Genomic DNA, 22,260 nt, shown 5'->3' with positions numbered 1-22,260 from the left:
GGGTTCTCAGGAACCATCTGATCCATCTGTGGTCCCCCAGAGTGAGGGGGAAAAAATAGCATTTTTAAAACCGAAGCAGTAAAACAAAGAGATCTCTGGTTCTGTCTTTACATGAAAATGAATTTGTAACTGAGCTGGATTTAATTGGGTTAAGGGAAAGTAAGTACTATATAAATAAACTCTCAGAAATATCAATAAAGCTCGCCAGGACACATTTCTGATACCAGGGACAACCCTGGTTCAGAATGATTGGGCAGAGATGACCCAGAAACTAACTCCATCACCAAAGAACCTGAGACTACAAGCCATGTGGCAAAGCAGTTCTCCTGGGTTCCCTTACCCTGGTGCTCTCCGCCCTATAGCCCCTTCCCAAAAAAAGCCTCTTCCCTTGTCAGCATGTGTGTCTCCTGACACAATTCATTTCCCAATGTTAGACAAAAGCCCACTCTCACACCCTGCAAGGAGTCCCCCTTTCTGTAACAGATGGCGACTTTGGTGGGATTTCCTCACTGCGACTGATGCCCTGACCATTCAGGTACTTAGGGACAAGCTTGTCCGCTGACTGACCCGACCCTGTGGCCCGAACAAGAATTTTCTTTTGTTCCTTGTCTCCTCCCAACTCAGATGACTGGCCTGAGTGCCCCCGATCTGACAAGGAACAAGAGACTTAAGACTGATAAGGAACAAGGTGAGGAACAAGAGCCTTAAGTTCAGTGGCTCAGTCGTGTCCGACTCTTTGCGACCCCATGGACTGACTGCAAGCCCATTACCAACTCCCGGATTTTACTCAAACTCATGTCCATCGAGTCGGTGATGCCTTCCAACCATCTCATCCTCTGTCGTCCCCTTCTCCTACGTCTTCAATCCTTCCCAGCATCAGGGTCTTTTCCAGTGAGTCAGTTCTTCGCATCAGGTGGCCAACGTATTGGTGTTTCAGCTTCAGCAACAAGATCTAGACGGTCTCCTATCACCATTGCAAGTTGGCGCACCGCGAAAGCAAGTGGCACGCGAGTACACAGGGAGGCCGGCTAGTGAGGGAGTGAGCTGTTAAGAGAGCCCCGCCCAGCCCCCGGCGCGGGGCTTCCTAATGGTTACTGCTAGGAAACCTAGGGCGGGGCCTGTCGGCGGAGGGGTGGGCCAGGCAGTCCGCGCAGGAGCGGAGGCCAGACTGCAGCTGTGGGCTAGCGGGAAAAGATAGTTCTGGCTTGGCAGCCTCGCACTCCTGCAAAATTGGGATCCAGGTGGCAAAGGGAGAAATGGGTGGCTCCAAGACCAGTCTTGGTTTCCTCGTTTTGCTTCCGATTGTCTTGTTCAGCGGGACGTCCAGCGGTGAGTTCGGGGATAACCCTGCGCAGGCCGTGGTGATGGGCGGGGGTCGGGGGGTGGGACGCGAGATTGCATGGGCTATGACCCGGAAAGGGGATGGGGGTGGTGTCCGCGGGGTTTCGCGAAACTTTTTACAGGGTGGCGCAGCCGCCCCCACCTCTTTCCCTTCCCTGGCCCATTTGGTCCTCGGAGGCTCCTCCCGGCTTCTTGCCGGCTCTCCGGCCCACAACAGGGATGACTTGAGTGGAGTAGTAGTGCCGGGAATTTGGGAAGTGACCCTGAGAGACGAGGGGGCCGGGACGCGGCAGGAAATAGGGTTGAAACCCCCCCCCCCAAGGGTCCAGACCGCCCTGGGAAGTGGGAGCCCTGGAGCCCCACCAGTCGGGCATCCCGCGGGGAAGAGACCCAGACCGGCCCCGAAAAGCACACCCTCCCGCCCCGACCTGTGCAACAGAGACCCTTCTGGTCCCTATATCTCCCGGCCCTTGAAGGACCAGCGCTCTTTCCCGGCCGTAAGTTATAAACGCAGAGCGGACCCTGGTGCCCAGGAGGCGGCGGCGGCGCACTCTCGGCTGAAACGTGCTTGAGTGCACTTGTCCGAGACGTCGCTGCTGGCTCCAGCCCCGGCCCCAGGGATCCACACCCGGCTCCCGGGCTCCTTGGCACGGCTCCACCCCCGGCCCCCGGGCTCCACCCTCGGACACCGGGCAACTTGGCCCGGCTCCATCCCCGGCCCCCGGGCTCCATCCCCGGCCCCCGGGCTACACCCTCGCCCACCGGGCTCCGCGGCACGGCTCCACCCCCGGTCCCGGGCTCCACCCCCGGCCCCCGGGCTCCACCTCCGGCCCCCGGGCTCCGCCCTCGGCTCCCGGGCTCCGCGTCACGGCTCCACCCCCGGCCCCCGGGCTCCACCCCCGGCTCCCGGGCCCCTTGGCACGGCTCCACCCCCGGCCCCCGGGCTCCACCCTGGGCCACCGGGCTCCTTGGCACGGCTCCATCCCCGGCCCCTGGGCTCCAGCCCCGGCCCCCGGGCTCCACCCTCGGCCACCGGGCTCCGCGGCACGGCTCCACCCCCGGTCCCGGGCTCCACCCCCGCCCCTCCGGGCTCCACCTCCGGCCCCCGGGCTCCGCCCTCGGCGCCCGGGCTCCGCGTCACGGCTCCACCCCTGGCCCAAGGGCTTCGCGTCACAGCTCCACCCCCGGCCCCAGGGCTCCACCCCCGGTCCCCGGGCTCCACCCCCGGCTCCCGGGCTCCGCGTCACGGCTCCACCCCCGGCCCCCGGGCTCCACCCCCAGACTTGGGCTCCACCCCCGGCCCCCGGGCTCCACCCTCGGCCACCGGGCTCCGTGGCACGGCTCCACCCCCGGCCCCCGGGCTCCACCCTCGGCCACCGGGCTCCGTGGCACGGCTCCACCCCCGGTCCCACGCTCCACCCCCGCCCCTCCGGGCTCCACCTCCGGCCCCCGGGCTCCGCCCTCGGCGCCCGGGCTCTGCGTCACGGCTCCACCCCTGGCCCCAGGGCTTCGCGTCACAGCTCCACCCCCGGCCCCAGGGCTCCACCCCCGGTCCCCGGGCTCCACCCCCGGCCCCCGGGCTCCACCCCCGGCCCCCGGGCTCCACCCTCGGCCACCGGGCTCCGCGGCACGGCTCCACCCCTGGCCCCAGGGCTTCGCGTCACAGCTCCACCCCTGGCCCCAGGGCTCCACCCCCGGTCCCCGGGCTCCACCCCCGGCTCCCGGGCTCCGCGTCACGGCTCCACCCCCGGCCCCCGGGCTCCACCCCCAGACTTGGGCTCCACCCCCGGCCCCCGGGCTCCACCCTCGGCCACCGGGCTCCGTGGCACGGCTCCACCCCCGGCCCCCGGGCTCCACCCTCGGCCACCGGGCTCCGTGGCATGGCTCCACCCCCGGCCCCCGGGCTCCGCGTCACGGCTCCACCCCCGGCCCCCGGGCTCCACCCCCAGACTTGGGCTCCACTCCCGGACCCCGGGCTCCACCCTCGGCCACCGGGCTCCGCGTCACGGCTCCACCCCCGGCTCCCGGGCTCCACCCCCAGACTTGGGCTCCACTCCCGGCCCCCGGGCTCCACCCTCGGCCACCGGGCTCCGTGGCACGGCTCCACCTCCGCCCCCCCGGGCTCCACCCTCGGCCCCCGGGTTCCACCCTCGGCCCCAGGGCTCCACCCCCGGTCCCCGGCTCCACTCCCGGCCCCAGGGCTCCACCCCCGGTCCCCGGGCTCCACCCCCGGCCCCAGGGCTCCACTCCCGGTCCCCGGGCTCCACCCCCGGCCCCAGAGCTCCACCCCCGGTCCCCGGGCTCCACCCCCGGCCCCCGGGCTCCACTCCCGGTCCCCGGGCTCCACCCCCGGCCCCAGGGCTCCACCCCGGTCCCCGGGCTCCACCCCCGGCCCCAGGGCTCCACCCCCGGTCCCCGGGCTCCACCCCCGGCCCCAGGGCTCCACCCCCGGTCCCCGGGCTCCACCCCCGGTCCCAGGGCTCCACCCCCGGTCCCCGGGCTCCACCCCCGGCCCCAGGGCTCCACCCCCGGCCCCAGGGCTCCACCCCCGGTCCCCGGGCTCCACCCCCGGTCCCAGGGCTCCACCCCCGGTCCCCGGGCTCCACCCCCGGCCCCGGGCTCCACCCCCAGCCCCCTGGCCTCACCCGCGACCCCGGGGGCCTGTGCGAGCCTCTTCCCGGTGCGAGGATGGACCAGGTGCCTGGGCTCATTGGTCTAGATGCAGAACTTTTTTTATTAGAGAAGTGGCCTTGTTGGGCACTACGTCTATTCTTTAACCCAGCGAAACAGATGTCCTGCCTTTCACTTGGCCTGCAGAGTCCAAGTTGAATATAAGCAGGTTTCCAAGTAGACAATTTCGTGGACCTGCCCCAGGTCAGCATTTCTGCTTGATGGGGGGGTGGGGCGTGCGAGGGGCACAGGGTGCGGGGATTTCCACGCACTATATCGGTTCTAGCTTTCCTTTTCTGCAAAGTGGATGATGAGGTTATGATACTAAATGCAGCTCAACTTGACAGTAAATTCTTCAAAAACTTCCCTTCTTCAAAAATTTGAAAGGAAGGAAAATGTGCTACAAAAAAAGCAGAACTATTTATGATCCTGTTCATGCAGCTCCAGCTACTTCTACCCGTGTGTTTTATATCAGCGCAGGGGTTTGCTGTGCAGTTGTGTTTCTTGTAGTAATAATATTAGCTGTTTTGCACCTTCATAGTATGACAAGAATTGAACTGGAAGACAGCATCAGTGTCCAGTAGTTCCCAAGGGTTGTCTCAGCCATGTCCCAGATGACTCAGTTATCTGAGAGGAGACACACCCAACAACGGTACTTGCATCCCGTTATCCTACCTTGTGGGTGGGTAGAGGAGTGTTTTGAGAAGTGCCACTCTTTTGGAGGCCAGAGCTAAGGTGAAGGATATCGAAATATCCAAGGAGAGGATAACTCTGTCCACGGAGAGGATGTACTCCAAGAAGGTAGTTTAGGGCATATTTTCCATGGGATATATGTAGATGAAAAAGATCCAAATAAAGAACAGCAATCATCTGTAAAAACACAGATTAAGCTTCTGAAATTCAGGTGACAGTGATACTCAATGAACGTTGCAAGCTATGAGATCTTCATCACAGAAATCTTCCTCCTATTTCCCTTGTGTGTATAGAAGAAAGAGAAAACCCCTCGTGATATTGCCTTACATGAATTGGGAGAATCGTAAATAGTTTTCACAGCATTGCAAATTGTGTGTCTGTGTGTGTATTAGTCAGTCAGTCCTGTCCGGCCCCTGCCACCCCATCTACTGTAGCCCACCAAGCTCTTCTGTCTGAGGAATTCTTCAGGCAAGAATAATGGAGTGGGTGGCCATTCCCTTCTCCAGGTGATCTTTCCAGCCCAGGGATCAAACTCGGGTCTTCTGAATTGCAGGCAGATTCTTTACTGTCTGAGCCACCAGGGAAGCCTGCAGCACAAATTAGTAGAGGCCAATAATCTGCAGGCAATTTCTCAACAGCACCTGGTCCACAAGGTCAGATTGCCTATGGAATGGATTACCTGGTTAGAAGAGAAGTCCTCCACAAAGACCTGGCTGCTAGGAGCTCTGCCATTGATGACAACCTCAAGTTAAGAGTACAGATAGCCCCTCTCTAGAATCTTGTTCTCCATGGACTCTCACTGTGTGGGGGACAATGAAAAAGTGGGATCGATGGATGGCTCATGAACGTCTGGTTAAGAATGAGGTCTCCGGACTTCCCTGGTGATCCAGTCACTAAGACTCCACACTCCCAACGAAGGGGCCTGGTTCGATCCTTGGTCGGGGAACTGGATCCCGCATGCTACAACTAAGAAGTCAGCATGTTGCAACTAAGAGTCTTCATGCTGCAAAAAGATCCCAAGTGCCACAACTAAGACCCAATACAGCCAAAAATATATATATATAGATATAGATATTAAAAAAATAATTTTTTTTAGTTCTCCAGTGCTAGTGATGTATGGGCCTTCAGAGTGATAGTGTAGGAGCTCGTGGCTCTGGATCAAATACCCTACACGGATGTCGACTCTTTAGAGATATGAAAGACGGTTATCAAATAGCCCAGCCTATCAACTGTCCTGATGAACCATTTGCTGTGATGGCTTGTGCTGAGACTTAGATTTGGAGGAGAAGCCCAGTTCCAGCAGTTGGCCCAGTGTCTCACAGGGTTCCATGCAGCCCTGGAGGCCTGTGTCTGACTGTCCTCTCACAGTCCCCCAGCGTCAGGGGGACAGTGCCTGTTGAGGCCCACGTGGAGCCGGCCAGTCACATACATCACCCAGCACCGCAGAAGCACATTGTCTTCCAGAACACTGTGCCTTAGGAATGCCATAGCATCTGAACTTTCTAAGACAGACTTAATGATGTGGAATATTTTCTAGATATCACTTTCTTTAGGTTGAACTGAAAGTGTTTGTATAAATTTTTTGACCAAGAAAATTTTAAACAGTGTTATAAAATAAATAGTTTTTAAAATCGTTTCAGCACAAATACTTGGACTAGCTTAGTGCCAAGTGCTTTTTAGTTTTTACTTCATCAAAGTAATGTAGTTGATTCACCCTTGAATGTGCTGGGCTTAGTTGCTCAGTCGTGTCTGACTCTTTGTGACTCCATGGACTATACAGTCTGTGGAATTCTCCAGGGTTGAATACTGGAATGGGAAGCCTTTCCCTTCTCTAGGGGATCTTTCCAACCCAGGGATCGAACCCAGGTCTTCCACATTGCAGGTGGATTCTTTACCATCTAAGGCACCAGGGAAGCTCAAGAATACTGGAGTGGGTAGCCTCTCCCTTTTCCAGGGGATCTTTCTGACCCAGGAATTGAACTGGGGTCTCCTGCATTGCAGGTGGATTCATTACCTGCTGAGCATTCAGGGAAACCCTTAAGTTTCTTTTTTCTTCTTCTTTTTTTTAAATATTTGTCATTAGTCTTGGGAATTATTTGTCTATAAGATAAAATACTTTGTCTTAGGAAAAGAAAAATGAAAAAATGCTGTTGCCTTGTACAGGAAAAGGCAGTGTTGGAGGAAGAAAACTTAAAAGCTAGAAGGAAAAAAAAAAGAAAAATACAATAGAAACAGAAGCTACTCTTTCATGAAAAATTGCCTTTTTAATTTTTTTTTTTTTAATAAAGAGGAGTTCTGCCTTCTTACTTTGGGAAAAGTAGGAGCGGAATCCACTGAAACATCTTAAATTTGGCAGATCCTAGCATATGGCACCCCACTCCAGTACTCTTGCCTGGAAAATCCCATGGATGGAGGAGCCTGGTAGGCTGCAGTCCATGGGGTCGCTAAGAGTCGGACACGACTGGGAGACTTCACTTTCACTTTTCACTTTCATGCATTGGAGAAGGACATGGCAACCCACTCCAGTATTCTTGCCTGGAGAATCCCAGGGACGGGGGAGCCTGATGGGCTGCCGTCTATGGGGTCACACAGAGTCGGACACGATTGAAGCGACTTAGCAGCAGCAGCAGCAGTACTCAGGGCCAGAAGTGGATTCGGGGCAGGTCAATAGTAAACAATGGTGATTTTATTTATTTTTACTTTCTGGAAAAGGAGGATAACACAATTCCAAAAGGTGCACTCATGGTTTAAGGTTAAGAATCCCTTTTACTGCACCTAGAACAGTGCTATGCACAGAATGGGTGCCTGAGTTGTGTTGCATAAAAAAAAAAAAAAAAGTAAACAGATTTTGTGCTTATCTTCAAGGCTGGCTTAAGTATAAAACGGATTTTTAAAAACACTTGAAAAAATTAAAGAATTTAATTTATTAAAAAAAATTACATACGCATTGCGAGGAAGGGGCTCAATGCCTTGCCACTAATCAGCGCCTCCCTGGAGTCAAAGCTCCACCCAGACAGCTCAGGCTGTTACTAATTGAAGCTGGTTATGACCCAGATCCTACCACCGGTGAAGTTAACAAGTGGTGGAAAAGGACAAGTTGAGCACCACCAAGCTTATGGTTTCAACCAGTCTGGGGGTCTGCGTGCTTGCAGCCAGCAGTTTTTATGTGCTGGGGGTCTGCTTCCTGTAGAAACAACTTGAGGCTTGTGCCCTCACCCATGGCAGTTTACTAACAACACAGACTGTCCATTCATGTCAGAAGTCCAGGACATGTGTAATGGACACTGAGTGGATCTGTGGACCCAGAGATAACCGCTGTCAGCAGGACCTGGGACAGGTGTCTATTAATTGTCTGGTCCTTGGAGCATCACTTTCACAGCACGGGGGCCATGACCATGCTACCGTTCCTGTGCATGGTGTTAGTAACACACTGTGTCCAATATGAATGTGGGAGTAGTTTCTCCTTCTGCAGTTCCAGTTCAGTTCAGTCACTCAGTCATGTCTGACTCTTTGCCACCCCATGGACTGCAGCACGCCAGGCTTCCCTGTCCATCACCAACTCCCAGAGCTTACTCTAACTCATGTATATCGCATTAGTGAAGGCATCCAACTGTCCCATCCTCTGTCATCCCCTTTCCTCTGGCCTTCAATCTGTCCCAGCATCAGGGTCTTTTCCAATGACTCAGTTCTTTGCATCAGGTGGCCAAAGTATTGGAGTCAATTGCCCCAGTAAATAACCGTGTGGCTCATCGGGAGAGAATGGAAGGACTTCTGCACTTGCTGTGGTGATGAAAGGGCCCTCCTCACTGGGACGTGGCTTCTTTCTCTGGTGATGCCTTCTGAGAAGTAGCTCAGTTCTGGAAATTTTGATAGGGATGTTTGGTAGGGATGGCTGCTTTCAGCCTACTGATCATCCAGTCTTGTGTTTGTCTCTCCTTGTTTTCTGTCTCTCAATCAAGCAGTTTGCATCCAGGTTCACTGACCGTCGCTCTGCCTCTAGGATCACCCTGTGCTAGGAGCCAGCATTGTACTCTCTGCAGTCGGGTCCTGGCTGGCACTGGGACTCTCTAATCACTTTCAGCTTTCCTGATAGCTCAGATGGTAAAGAATCCACGAGCAACACAGGAGACCCCAGTTCGATTCCTGGGTCAGGAAGATCTGCTGGAGAAGGGATAGGCTAGCCACGCCAGTATTCTTGGGCTTCCCTTGTGGCTCAGCTGGTAACGAATCCGCCTGCAATGTGGGAGACCTGGGTTCGATTCCTGAGTCGGGAAGATCCTCTGGAGAAGGGAAAGGCTACCCATAGCAGTATTCTGGCCTGGAGAATTCCATGGACTGTATAGTCCATGGGGGTCACAAAAGTCAGACATGACTGAGTGACTTTCACTAATCATTTTGACCGTTGTACCAACTTTGCTCCTGACATACAACACTCCACCTGGAATCTGATCTTTCCCCATTTTCCATCCCTGTTCCTGCCGGAAGCCCACAGGAACACGGTCTCCTACCACTATCCCTGATTTCCACAAAAGTCATCCTTGAACTATTGGAGATGCTTCTCATCCACACTTTCCTCTCAGGCTCCATAGAGCCCATCAGGCTTTCCCATGGTGCCTGGTGGACTGGACACTTTCCTGCCCTTTCATACCGTGTCTGCCCTGGCAGAGTCACTTCCCTGAGCCTTTGATCCCCTCTTCTACCACCTGCCTTGGAAGTTCTGGATTTTCTCTTTCATGCCATGTGGGCCAGGCCTTTCTCCAGGCTTCCAGGACCCATCCTAATGGGAGATCAGCAGTGTCTCCCCGGCCTTGCTAAGTCCTGTGACCCCTAATTGTGAACTCTCCCTTCCCAACTTGGGGTTCTGTGCTCACCTGTCACCTCTTTGCCCCTCTCCCTGTGATTCTGCTTCCTCAGGAGCATCCCCACAGGCTCCTCATCTCTCACAGGACACAGGGTTAGATTCTGACAGTCCTCTGTCATCTAGACTTTTCCTGCAGAGCAGCCTGGTACGTCTCTGCAATGGTTATTATGCTGAGAACTGACCTGGTGGACAAGGGGACACACCCAGGATGTGTGAAATTTGCCAGGCAGGGGACTCCTCCTTCTTCACAAGGAGAGGAGGGGCACTGGCTGTATGGTGTGTGTTGTGGGGTGTCATTGCTCTATCAGCCCAGCCCTGCACTGTACTCTGCTCTCACATAACTGGGGGAAGGGGCCTCAGGGTCTTTTTCCCCAACCTCACCCTCACTGTGTTTTGCCTTCACAGACGCTCATTCTCTTTCCTATAATGTCACCATCGATCCTTGGCCTAGAGATGGTCAGCCATGGTGTGAGGTTCAAGGAGAAGTTGATCAAAAGGTCTTTCTCTCCTATGACTGTGGTAGAGCTAAGATCAAGTACATGAGTCCATTGGGAGAGGAAGTGAAAAGTATGAACGCGTGGGAAACACAGACTGATACACTCAGAGACACTGGAGACTTGCTCAAGGAGCAGATGCCTGACGTCACACCGGAGAAACACATAGACAAGGGTGAGTTAGAAAGTCCAAATGCAGGAGGAGTAGACTGGGGGCTTAGCTGCATCCACTGTTTTCGGGAGGAAAAAAAATAAAGGATATTGTCCTTGTCTAGTAGTCCAGTGGAAAGAACAGCTGTTGCAGGAGAGACCAGGGCCAGATTAGCTGGGCCCAGGGAATGTGGACCCAGGTGGGGCAAAGAATCTGTCAAGCTCAGAGGCTGAGCTCTTTCTTTTCCTCGGTGGGGTCAGGCCTTCTGACCCTGCAGGCCAGGATGTCATGCTGGCGTGAAGACAATGGACACACCAGTGCATCCTGGCAGTTTGGCTTCAATGGACAACTGTGCCTCCTCTTTGATTCGGGGAATGGATACTGGACAGTGGTGCATCCTAAAGGGAGGCGGATGAAAGAGAAGTGGGAGAATGACAGAGCTGTGACAGACTTCTTCAAGAAGGTCTCCATGGGAGACTGTCAGCACTGGCATCAGGATTTCTTGCTGCGCTGGGAGAAAATGTTGAAGACCACGGGTAAGTGAGAAGAGTAGGAGAAAGTGGTAGTTCTCTCATGGTGACATGGACCCATCCCTCTGTGTGTGTGAAAATGATCAGTCAGAGGTGAGCTGTCCTGGGAGAACAATGGCCCGGGGATGCTCTGTCATCCTCCTTCCTCTTCCACCTCCTGACTTCTCTCCTCACAGCACAGGCCTTTGGACGAGTGAACATGGATTCCCACGGATCCTAAACATGAGAGCATCTCTGTGATCCCAATCTCCTTCTTACTATTCCCTCTTTCCAGAATCTTCTTTTAGATGTCACCAATCCTACTTCTGGAAAACTGTCAATACCACCTCTGCTGTCAGCTCCTGAGGACTCCATCCTCAGGTCACCATCTCTGATGTCACAGCAGGACTGAGTGGCTGTGTTGGAAACCTTGCTCCCCCATTAGCTGTCAGATCCCCGTGAGGACTGGGCTCCTCCCTTCCCCCCATCTCACCTGAGGACCTATCACAGGGGCCTCCATGTGATGTGTGTAAACTCTCTGCACAGTAGGGGTACCTGGGTCAGGGGGATGAGCAGGCATCTGCTGAATTTGGGGTCTGGACAAGGGCTTCACTCTTACTCTCCTTGCAGCATCACCAACCACGGGACCCTCTACAATGCAGCCCACAGCCCCAGACAGCAGTTACATCGCCTGGATCACCACCGGGGTTCTCGCCGGTTTGGTCATAATAATCATCATAATAGCCTATATCCATTACAAGAAGAAGTACAGAAGGCAGAATTCAGAGGGAAGGTAGGGGCACAGGGCCTGGTGTGAGGCAAGGGAAGGTGAACCCCAGCCAACCCCTGCCCCTCACTGAACCTCCTCATCCTGGAAATGAGCCGGTGAATAAGACCCCATATCACCTGAGAGCAGAATTCGGACAAGATCAGGCCTCAGTTCTGAGAGGTCCTCACTGTCAGATGACAGTGGGAAGTGAGGGGTGGCTGGGGCACGGGAAGGCTGAGGGCCTATTGATGCTTAAAGGGTTCAGCCAAGTCCCCTGACTGAGCACAGACTGCTGGCTGGCAGGGCCCCCGTAGGTGGTGTGAGAACAGCAGGCACTCAGGGTGAGGGCAGGACTCACGGGGGCTGAGAGCAGCACGGGGGCTCCACATGATGTGTCAGCGGGGAGGGGACCCACCCAGGGGCCAAGATGAGAGGGGCCAGGCTCTCATCCCAGGAGGAAGGGGTGGGAAGGCCTTTGCAGACCCAACTCCAAAGGCCCGTTCTCACAGGAAGTGGCTTGGGTCAAGCAGGCAAGGCAGGAGCCCCACAGCAGAGACTGTGGGAAGGGCTGAGGCCAGGCCTGTGCTCCTGGAGAAGCAGCAGTTCGGACTCAGCCTGTGGCCTGCAGGTCATCAGCCTCCTGGGGACCCAGAGCCTCCATCACTGAGCGGCCCTGCCTTGAGCAGAGGTGCCTGGGGATGGGGTCCCTGAGCTGGGGTGGAGGCGCCCAGCTGGGGGGACCAGGAAGAGATGGGGGCCAGGGACCCTGGTCCTGAGAGCTGTGTGTGCTCCAGCTCAGAGGCTGGAGGGGAGCTAAGGAAGGAGGTTTGCCTGCAGCCCCCCAGGGCTGTCAGGAAGCAAAGCCCCTCCTCCGGGGACCTGCTCCCTGGTCCTTTAGGCCCCCCTCGGGGAGGATCCGGACCTGAGTAAAGGGAGCAGATTGATTCCTCACTGGCTCCAGTCCTGAGCCTAAGCAGGGGGTGTCAGGGCCTGGGGTGACTCTATGATGCAGGAAGGAAGGAGGAGGTGACAAGAAGCTGCTGGGCCTGTGGTGGCGGTGGGGGTGGAGGACATAGGAGCCCCTCAGTGAGGGCGGGGCTGGAGGGGTTGGGGAGGGGCATCCCCAGGAAAGTGACAGGAGTTCCTCAGCCTCCTGGAACAAGGCCTCTTTCTTTTCTGCAGGAGACGGTGCTCCCAGGAAGTGCAACAGGTGCTCTGTCTGCCTCTCTCCTGCTCTTCACTTTAGAGCCAGGAGATCAGACCCTATGAATCTTGAGTCTGTTTTCCAGTTACAGTGACACAGTAGATGCATCATCTCATGGGCTTTATCATATTTGGGGAAATCCTACTCAATGTTTAAAAAAAACCAGAAGCAATTTATTTCACCACTTCTTCCTGGTGCTAACTGATGGAATTTATACACTGAAATGCTCAAGTCCTTGAAGAAATCTCCACAAACAGGACATTTTTCATCGTACTCTAGTTTGTGGATAATTAGACTCTGCCTCGTGACCTCTTTCTTGCAAATGATATTGCAAAAAAAATACCATCTGCTATTACAGGACTCAGGGATTCTTTCTGTGTCTGGAGAAATCATCTCAGCCTATTTTCAATAGAACAAAGTTTTATTTATGACTGTTTCCCTTAATAATTTATCATACTTAGTTGCTGTGTTAGTCGCTCAGTCGACCAACTCTTTGTGACCCTGTGATCTGTAGCCCAGCAGGCTCCTCTGTCCATGGGATTCCCAGGCAAGAAAACTGAGGAGGGTTACTGTGTCCTTCTCAGGAGACCTCTCCAACTCAGGGATTGAACCTGCGTCTCCTGTGTCTCCTGCATTGACAAGCAGATTCTTTACCATCTGAGCCACTGGGGAAGCCTATTTATTATGCTCAGATCAGATCAGTCGCTCAGTCATGTCCGACTCTCTGCGACCCCATGAATCGCAGCACGCCAGGCCTCCTTGCCCATCATCAACTCCCAGAGTTCACTGAGACTCACGTCCATCGAGTCAGTGATGCCATCCAGCCATCTCATCCTCTGGCGTCCCCTTCTCCTCTTGCCCTCAATCCCTCCCAGCATCAGAGTCTTTTCCAATGAGTCAACTCTTCGCATGAGGTGGCCAAAGTACTGGAGTTTCAGCTTTAGCATCATTCCTTCCAAAGAAATCCCAGGGCTGATCTCCTTCAGAATGGACTGGTTGGATCTCCTTGCAGTCCAAGGGATTCTCAAGAGTCTTCTCCAACACCACAGTTCAAAAGCATCAATTCTTCAGCACTCAGCCTTCTTCACAGTCCAACTCTCACATCCATACATGACCATTGGAAAAACCATAGCCTTGACTAGACGAACCTTTGTTGGCAAAGTAATGTCTCTGCTTTTCAATATGCTATCTAGGTTGGTCATAACTTTCCTTCCAAGGAGTAAGCGTCTTTTAATGTCATGACTGCAATCACCATCTGCAGTGATTTTGGAGCCCAGAAGAATAAAGTCTGACACTGTTTCCACTGTTTCCCCATCTATTTCCCATGAAGTGATGGAACCGGATGCCATGATCTTTGTTTTCTGAGTGTTGAGCTTTAAGCCCACTTTTTCACTCTCCTCTTTCACTTTCATCAAGGGGCTCTTTAGTTCCTTTTCACTTTCGGGTATAAGGGTGGTGTCATCTGCATATCTGAGGCTATTGATATTTCTCCTGGCAATCTTGAATCCAGCTTGTGTTTCTTCCAGTCCAGTGTTTCTCATGATGTACTCTGCATATAAGTTAAATAAGCAGGGTGACAATATACAGCCTTGATGTACTCCTTTTCCTATTTGGAACCAGTCTGTTGTTCCATGTCCAGTTCTAACTGTTGCTTCCTGACCTGCATACAAATTTGTCAAGAGGCAGATCAGGTGGTCTGGTATTCCCATCTCTTCCAGAATTTTCCACAGTTTATTGTGATCCACACAGTCAAAGGCTTTGGCATAGTCAATAAAGCAGAAATAGATGTTCTTCTGGAACTCTTTTGCTTTTTCCATGATCCAGCAGATGTTGACAATTTGATCTCTGGTTCCTCTGCCTTTTCTAAAACCAGCTTGAACATCAGGAAGTTCACGGTTCACATATTGCTGAAGCCTGGCTTAGAGAATTTTGAGCATTACTTTACTAGCATGTGAGATGAGTGCAATTGCGCTGTAGTTTGAGCATTCTTTGGAATTGCCTTTCTTTGGGATTGGAATGAAAACTGACCTTTTCTAGTCCTGTGGCCACTGCTGAGTTTTCCAAATTTGCTGGCATATTAAGTGTGGCACTTTCACAGCATCGTCTTTCAGGATTTGGAATAGCTCAACTGGAATTCCATCACCTCCACTAGCTTTGTTCGTAGTGATGCTTTCTAAGGCCCACTTGACTTCACATTCCAGGATGTCTGGCTCTAGGTGAGTGATCACACCATCGTGATTATCTGGGTGGTGAAGATCTTTTTTGTACAGTTCTTCTGTGTATTCTTGCCATCTCTTCTTAATATCTTCTGCTTCTGTTAGGTCCATACCATTTCTGTCCTTTATCAAGCCCATCTTTGCATGAAATGTTCCTTTGGTATCTCTGATTTTCTTGAAGAGATCTCTAGTCTTTCCCATTCTGTTGTTTTCTTCTATTTCTTTGCATTGATTGCTGAAGAAGGCTTTCTTATCTCTTCTTGCTATTCTTTGGAACTCTGCATTCAGATGTTTATATCTTTCCTTTTCTCCTTTGCTTTTCGCTTCTCTTCTTTTCATAGCTATTTGTAAGGCCTCCTCAGACAGCCATTTTGCTTTTTTGCATTTCTTTTCCATAGGGATGGTCTTGATCCCTGTCTCCTGTACAATGTCACGAATCTCATTCCATAGTTCATCAGGCACTCTATCAGATCTAGGCCCTTAAATCTATTTCTCACTTCCACTGTATAATCATAAGGGATTTGATTTAGGTCATACCCGAATGGTCTAGTATGCTAGTGCTATTTATTTATTTTTTTTTTTAATTTTATTTTATTTAACTTTACAATATTGTATTGGTTTTGCCATATCAAAATGAATCTGCCACAGGTATACATGTGTTCCCCATTCTGAACCCTCCTTCTTCCTCCCTCCCCATACCATCCCTCTGGGTCATCCCAGTGCACTAGCCCCAAGCATCCAGTATTGTGCATCGAACCTGAACTGGCAACTCATTTCATATATGATATTATACATATTTCAATGCCATTCTCCGAAATCATCCCACCCTCTCCCTCTCCCACAGAGTCCAAAAGACAGTTCTATACATCAGAGTCTCTTTTGCTGTCTTGTATACAGGGTTATTGTTACCATCTTTCTAAATTCCATATATATGCGTTAGTATACTGTATTGGTGCTTTTCTTTCTGGCTTACTTCACTCTGTATAATAGGCTCCAGTTCCATCCACCTCATTAGAACTGACTCAAATGTATTCTTTTTAATGGCTGAGTAATACTCCATTGTGTGTATGTACCACAGCTTGCTTATCCATTCATCTGCTGATGGACATCTAGGTTGCTTCCATGTCCTGGCTATTATAAACAGTGCTGCGATGAACATTGGGGTACACGTGTCTCTTTCCCTTCTGGTTTCCTCAGTGTGTATGCCAAGCAGTGGGATTGCTGGATCATAAGGTGGTTCTATTTCCAGTTTTTAAAGGAATCTCCACACTGTTCTCCATAGTGGCTGTACTAGTTTGCATTCCCACCAACAGTGTAAGAGGATTCCCTTTTCTCCACACCCTCTCCAGCATTTATTGCTTGTAGACTTTTGGATCGCAGCCATTCTGACTGGTGTGAAATGGTACCTCATAGTGGTTTTGATTTGCATTTCTCTGATAATGAGTGATGTTGAGCATCTTTTCATGTGTTTGTTAGCCATCTGTATGTCTTCTTTGGAGAAATGTCTCTTTAGTTCTTTGGCCCATTTTTTGACTGGGTCATTTATTTTTCTGGAGTTGAGCTGTAGGAGTTGCTTGTATATTTTTGAGATTAGTTGTTTGTCAGTTGCTTCATTTGCTATTATCTTCTCCCATTCTGAAGGCTGTCTTTTCACCTTGCTAATAGTTTCCTTTGATGTGCAGAAGCTTTTAAGGTTAATTAGGTCCCATTTGTTTATTTTTGCTTTTATTTCCAATATTCTGGGAGGTGGGTCATAGAGGATCCTGCTGTGATGTGTGTCGGAGAATGTTTTGTCTATGTTCTCCTCTAGGAGTTTTATAGTTTCTGGTCTTACATTTAGATCTTTAATCCATTTTTGAGTTTATTTTTGTGTATGGTGTTAGAAAGTGTTCTAGTTTCATTCTTTTACAAGTGGTTGACCAGTTTTCCCAGCACCACTTGTTAAAGAGATTGTCTTTAATCCATTGTATATTCTTGCCTCCTTTGTCAAAGATAAGGTGTCCATATGTGCGTGGATTTATCTCTGGGCTTTCTATTTTGTTCCATTGATCTATATTTCTGTCTTTGTGCCAGTACCATACTGTCTTGATAACTGTGGCTTTGTAGTAGAGCCTGAAGTCAGGCAGGTTGAGTCCTCCAGTTCCATTCTTCTTTCTCAAGATTGCTTTGGCTATTCGAGGTTTTTTGTATTTCCATACAAATTGTGAAATTATTTGTTCTAGCTCTGTGAAGAATACCATTGGTAGCTTGATAGGGATTGCATTGAATCTATAAATTGCTTTGGGTAGTATACTCATTTTCACTATATTGATTCTTCCAACCCATGAACATGGTATATTTCTCCATCTGTAGTGTCCTTTTTGATTTCTTTCACCAGTGTTTTATAGTTTTCTATATACATAAGTCTTTAGTTTCTTTAGGTAGATATATTCCTAAGTATTTTATTCTTTCCATTGCAATGGTGAATGGAATTGTTTCCTTAATTTCTCTTTCTGTTTTCTCATTATTAGTGTATAGGAATGCAAGGGATTTCTGTGTGTTGATTTTATATCCTGCAACTTTACTATAGTCATTGATTAGTTCTAGTAATTTTCTGGTGGAGTCTTTAGGGTTTTCTATGTAGAGGATCATGTCATCTGCAAACAGTGAGAGTTTTACTTCTTCTTTTCCAATTTGAATTCCTTTTATTTCTTTTTCTGCTCTGATTGCTGTGGCCAAAACTTCCAAAACTATGTTGAATAGTAATGGTGAAAGTGGGCACCCTTGTCTTGTTCCTGACTTTAGAGGAAATGCTTTCAATTTTTCACCATTGAGGATAATGTTTGCTGTGGGTTTGTCATATATAGCTTTTATTATGTTGAGGTATGTTCCTTCTGTTCCTGCTTTCTGGAGAGTTTTTATCATAAATGGATGTTGAATTTTGTCAAAGGCTTTCTCTGCATCTATTGAGATAATCATATGGTTTTTATTTTTCAATTTGTTAATGTGGTGTATTACATTGATTGATTTGTGGGTATTGAAGAATCCTTGCATCCCTGGGATAAAGCCCACTTGGTCATGGTGTATGATCTTTTTAATGTGTTGTTGGATTCTAATTGCTAGAATTTTGTTAAGGATTTTTGCATCTATGTTCATCAGTGATATTGGCCTGTAGTTTTCTTTTTTTGTGGGATCTTTGTCAGGTTTTGGTATTAGAGTGATGGTGGCCTCATAGAATGAGTTTGGAAGTTTACCTTCCTCTGCAATTTTCTGGAAGAGTTTGAGTAGGATAGGTGTTAGCTCTTCTCTAAATTTTTGGTAGAATTCAGCTGTGAAGCTGTCTGGACCTGGGCTTTTGTTTGCTGGAAGATTTTTGATTACAGTTTCAATTTCCGTGCTTGTGATGGGTCTGTTAAGATTTTCTATTTCTTCCTGGTCCAGTTTTGGAAAGTTGTACTTTTCTAAGATGGAGAAGGCAATGGCACCCCACTCCAGTACTCTTGCCTGGAAAATCCCATGGACGGAGGAGCCTGGTAGGCTGCAGTCCATGGGGTCGCTAAGAGTCGGACACGACTGAGCGACTTCACTTTCACTTTTCACTTTCATGCATTGGAGAAGGAAATGGCAACCCACTCCAGTGTTCTTGCCTGGAGAATCCCAGGGATGGCAGAGCCTGGTGGGCTGCTGTCTATGGGTCACACAGAGTCAGACACTACTGAAGTGACTTAGCAGCAGCAGCAACTTTTCTAAGAATTTGTCCATTTCTTCCAAGTTGTCCATTTTATTGGCATATAATTGCTGATAGTAGTCTCTTATGATCCTTTGTATTTCTGTGTTGTCTGTTGTGATCTCTCCATTTTCATTTCTAATTTTATTGATTTGATCTTTCTCCCTTTGTTTCTTGATGAGTCTGGCTAATGGTTTGTCAATTTTATTTATCCTTTCAAAGAGCCAGCTTTTGGTTTTGTTGATTTTTGCTATGGTCTCTTTTGTTTCTTTTGCATTTATTTCTGCCCTAATTTTTAAGATTTCTTTCCTTCTACTAACCCTGGGGTTCTTCATTTCTTCCTTTTCTAGTTGCTTTAGGTGTAGAGTTAGATTATTTATTTGACTTTTTTCTTGTTTCTTGAGGTATGCCTGTATTGCTGTGAACTTTCCCCTAAGGACTGCTTTTACAGTGTCCCACAGGTTTGGGGTTGTTGTGTTTTCATTTTCATTCATTTCTATGCATATTTAGATTTCTTTTTTGATTTCTTCTGTGATTTGTTGGTTATTCAGCAGCGTGTTGTTCAGGCTCCATATGTTGGAATTTCTAATAGTTTTTCTCCTGTTACTGAGATCTAATCTTACTGCATTGTGGTCAGAAAAGATGCTTGGAATGATTTCAATTTTTCTGAAGTTACCAAGGTTAGATTAATGGCCCAGGATGTGATCTATCCTGGAGAAGGTTCTGTGTGCGCTTGAGAAAAAGGTGAAATTCATTGTTTTGGGATGAAATGTCCTATAGATATCAATTAGGCCTAACTGGTCTATTGTATCGTTTAAAGTTTGTGTTTCCCTGTTAATTTTCTGTTTAGTTGATCTATCCATAGGTGTGAGTGGGTATTAAAGTCTCCCACTATTATTGTGTTATCATTAATTTCTCCTTTCATACTTGTTGGTATTTGTCTTACATATTGCAGTGCTCCCGTGTTGAGTGCATATATATTTATAATTGTTATATCTTCTTCTTGGATTGATCCTTTGATCATTATGTAGTGTCCTTCTTTGTCTCTTTTCACAGCGTTTGTTTTAAAATCTATTTTATCTGATATGAGTATTGCTCCTCCTGCTTTCTTTTGGTCTCTATTTCCATGGAAAATCTTTTTCCAGCCCTTCACTTTCAGTCTGTATGTGTCCCCTGTTTTGAGCTGGGTCTCTTGTAGACAACATATATAGAGGTCTTGTTTTTGTATCCATTCAGTCAGTCTTTGTCTTTTGGTTGGGGCATTCAACCCATTTACATTTAAGGTAATTATTGATAAGTGTGATCCCGTTGCCATTTACTTTATTGTTTTGGGTTCGAATTTATACACCCTTTTTGTGTTTCTTGTCTAGAGAATATCCTTTAGTATTTGTTGGAGAACTGGTTTGGTGGTGCTGAATTCTCTCAGCTTTTGCTTGTCTGTAAAGCTTTTGATTTCTCTTTCATGTTTGAATGAGATCGTGCCACTTCCGTGTTCCCTTTTTGGTGTCCTTTACAGTGGGAGACTGAAACCTCAGTGGGCAGATAGACTGCCTCCAAGAGTCGAAGAATCTGATCACCATACTTGATTGGGGACCCTTGGGTGGCCAAGTGGCCCCTTTCTTTCCAAATAGCCGCATGTGCATGTAGCACCAGAAAGGCATACTTAGAGTCAGTGTAAATGGCTATTCTTTTTCCGTTTCCCAGCTCTAAAGCTCGAGTCAGGGGTATGAGCTCAGCTCATTGGGCTGAAGTACCTGGTGGCAGAGGCTTAGCCTCTATGGTCTCAAAATTGGAGACTACTGCATACCCAGCTCTTCTTTTTCCATCCAAGACAAAGCTGCTTCCATCAGTGTACCAGATTTCCTCAGGATTGGTCAGAGGATCTTCTGACAATCCCTCTCGGGGTTTTGTCCAGTGGGCCAAGGTTTCTTAACTGGAGGTCTTCTGGAATCTGAGACTGGGCCGCGTGAGCTTTCTGCTGAGTTCATTTTTCACTGTCCCAGTTTCCAGCACGATGGGCCTTTCCCTGCGCTGGGTTTCTTCGCCTTCTGCTTCTAACTTTGGAGTTTTGCTGAGTTGGGCTCCTGCTGTGCTTGGCCTCTTCCGAGCAGACGTTGTTTCAGCCAGGTTAAATTGGAGTCACGGCACCATAGATGTCACGTGAGTGTATGATCCTTGGTTCTTTGTCTCGTCACAACAAAGATTTGGAGCGATGGACATTAAAACCCTCGGCGCGTCACAGCTCTCAGGTCTTGGATAAATCGTGTTATAGCTCTTAGGCAAATCAGTGTTACAGCTCTATTTTATTTAGAAGATAGCAGGAGAGTGAGAGAGAGAGATAAAGAAAAGAGAAACAAAAGAGCGCACGCATGCGGGAGAGAGAGTCCTGCTAGTGCTATTTAAATAAAAATCTCAGTACTCCAGAAAACTTGAAGTACTTAAAATTTTTGTTTTCTAACCCCCAAGAGAGGTCATGATGTTTCACCCTTTGTCCATCTTGTGGGATTCGATGTACCTGGCGATTCTGAGGACACATGGTCTGAGAGGACACGTGCACCCTGTGTTCACAGCAGCACTGCTCACAGTAGCCGGGACCTGAAAGCCACGTCCACGTCCACCCACAGATGAATGAGTAAAGAAGATGTGGGACATATACATAGGGCAATATTACTCAGCCATCAAAAAGAATGAAATAATGCCATATGTAGCAACATGGATGGACCTGGAGATTGTCATATTGAATGACATAAGTCAGACAGAGAAGCAGAAACACCTTCTGAGGTCCTTCATACTCAGAATCCAAAAAGTCGTGATACAAGTGCTCTTACTTACAAACCAGAAAGAGACTCACAGACTTAGAGAATGAATTTATGGTTGCCAGGGGGAAAGGATGAGGGGAAAGGGATAGATAGGGAGTCTGGGATCAACATATACACACTGATTTATTTAAAATGGATAACCAGCAAGGACCTACTGTATAGCACATAGAACTCTGCTCAATGTTATGTGGCAGCCTAGGTGGGGATGGGAGGGGAGGTGGGGATGGGAGGGGAGGTGGGGATGGGAGGGGAGTTGGGGAAGAATAGATGCATGTATGGAAGTGAAAGTGAAAGAAGGTTAGTTACACAGTCATGTCTGACTCTTGGGGATCCCATGGACTGTAAGCTGCCAGCTCGTCTGTTCATGGAAATCTTCAGGCAAGAGATTACTGGAATGGGTTGCCATTTTCTTCTCCAGGAGATCTTCACGACCTGGGGATCGAACTTGGGTATCTTGCATTGCAGGCAAATTTTTTACCAACTGAGCCACCAGGGAAGATAGAGACATGTAAGTAAGTAAGTGTTAGTCGCTCAGTCATGCCCAACTCTTTGCAACCCCATGGACTGCAGCCCACCAGACTCCTCTGTCCATGAGATTTTCCAGGCAAGGATACTGGAGTGGGTTGCCATTTCCTTCTCCAGGGGATCTTCCCAACCCAGGGATCAAACCTGGGTCTCCTGCACTGCAGGCAGATTCTTTACTGACTGAGCTACAAGGGAAGCCCTGTATGTGTATGTTAAATCCGTAGCCTAGCTTCTTTGTGCTGCTCATTCAGGACTCCTGCACTCCTCTCTGGGTGTATATTTCCGCCTTGCTTCCGTCTTAA

The 22,260-nt window shown here is 49.6% G+C and overlaps 1 protein-coding gene and 1 pseudogene across 4 annotated transcripts in view; one reads left to right on the top strand and one right to left on the bottom strand.

The window, feature by feature from the left end:
- The window catches only part of LOC129659922 (tyrosine-protein kinase RYK-like), a 70,228-nt pseudogene that overhangs the window by 20,689 nt on the left and 27,279 nt on the right, over positions 1–22,260 (bottom strand).
- LOC129620118 (UL16-binding protein 3-like) overlaps positions 1,118–22,260 on the top strand; it is a 36,549-nt gene continuing 15,406 nt past the window's right edge. Inside the window, exons 1-6 of one of the 4 annotated variants that reach the window (XM_055535899.1) lie at positions 1,118–1,329; positions 9,971–10,234; positions 10,471–10,746; positions 11,350–11,512; positions 11,998–12,176; positions 12,671–16,973. In XM_055535899.1, coding sequence (XP_055391874.1) covers positions 1,257–1,329; positions 9,971–10,234; positions 10,471–10,746; positions 11,350–11,512; positions 11,998–12,176; positions 12,671–12,786 — 1,071 coding nt within the window. In that variant the 5' untranslated portion in view covers positions 1,118–1,256 and the 3' untranslated portion in view covers positions 12,787–16,973. Of the gene's footprint in view, positions 1,330–9,970; positions 10,235–10,470; positions 10,747–11,349; positions 11,513–11,997; positions 12,177–12,651; positions 16,974–22,260 lie in introns of those variants that run through there. The other 3 variants (XM_055535896.1, XM_055535898.1, XM_055535897.1) reach the window with 3 other exon arrangements.

This window comes from Bubalus kerabau, chromosome 9, assembly GCF_029407905.1.
Source record: "Bubalus kerabau isolate K-KA32 ecotype Philippines breed swamp buffalo chromosome 9, PCC_UOA_SB_1v2, whole genome shotgun sequence".
NCBI classification, from domain to species: domain Eukaryota; kingdom Metazoa; phylum Chordata; class Mammalia; order Artiodactyla; family Bovidae; genus Bubalus; species Bubalus kerabau.
The sequence above is the reverse complement of the archived record's forward strand: the minus strand, read 5'-3'. Positions and strand labels throughout refer to the sequence as shown.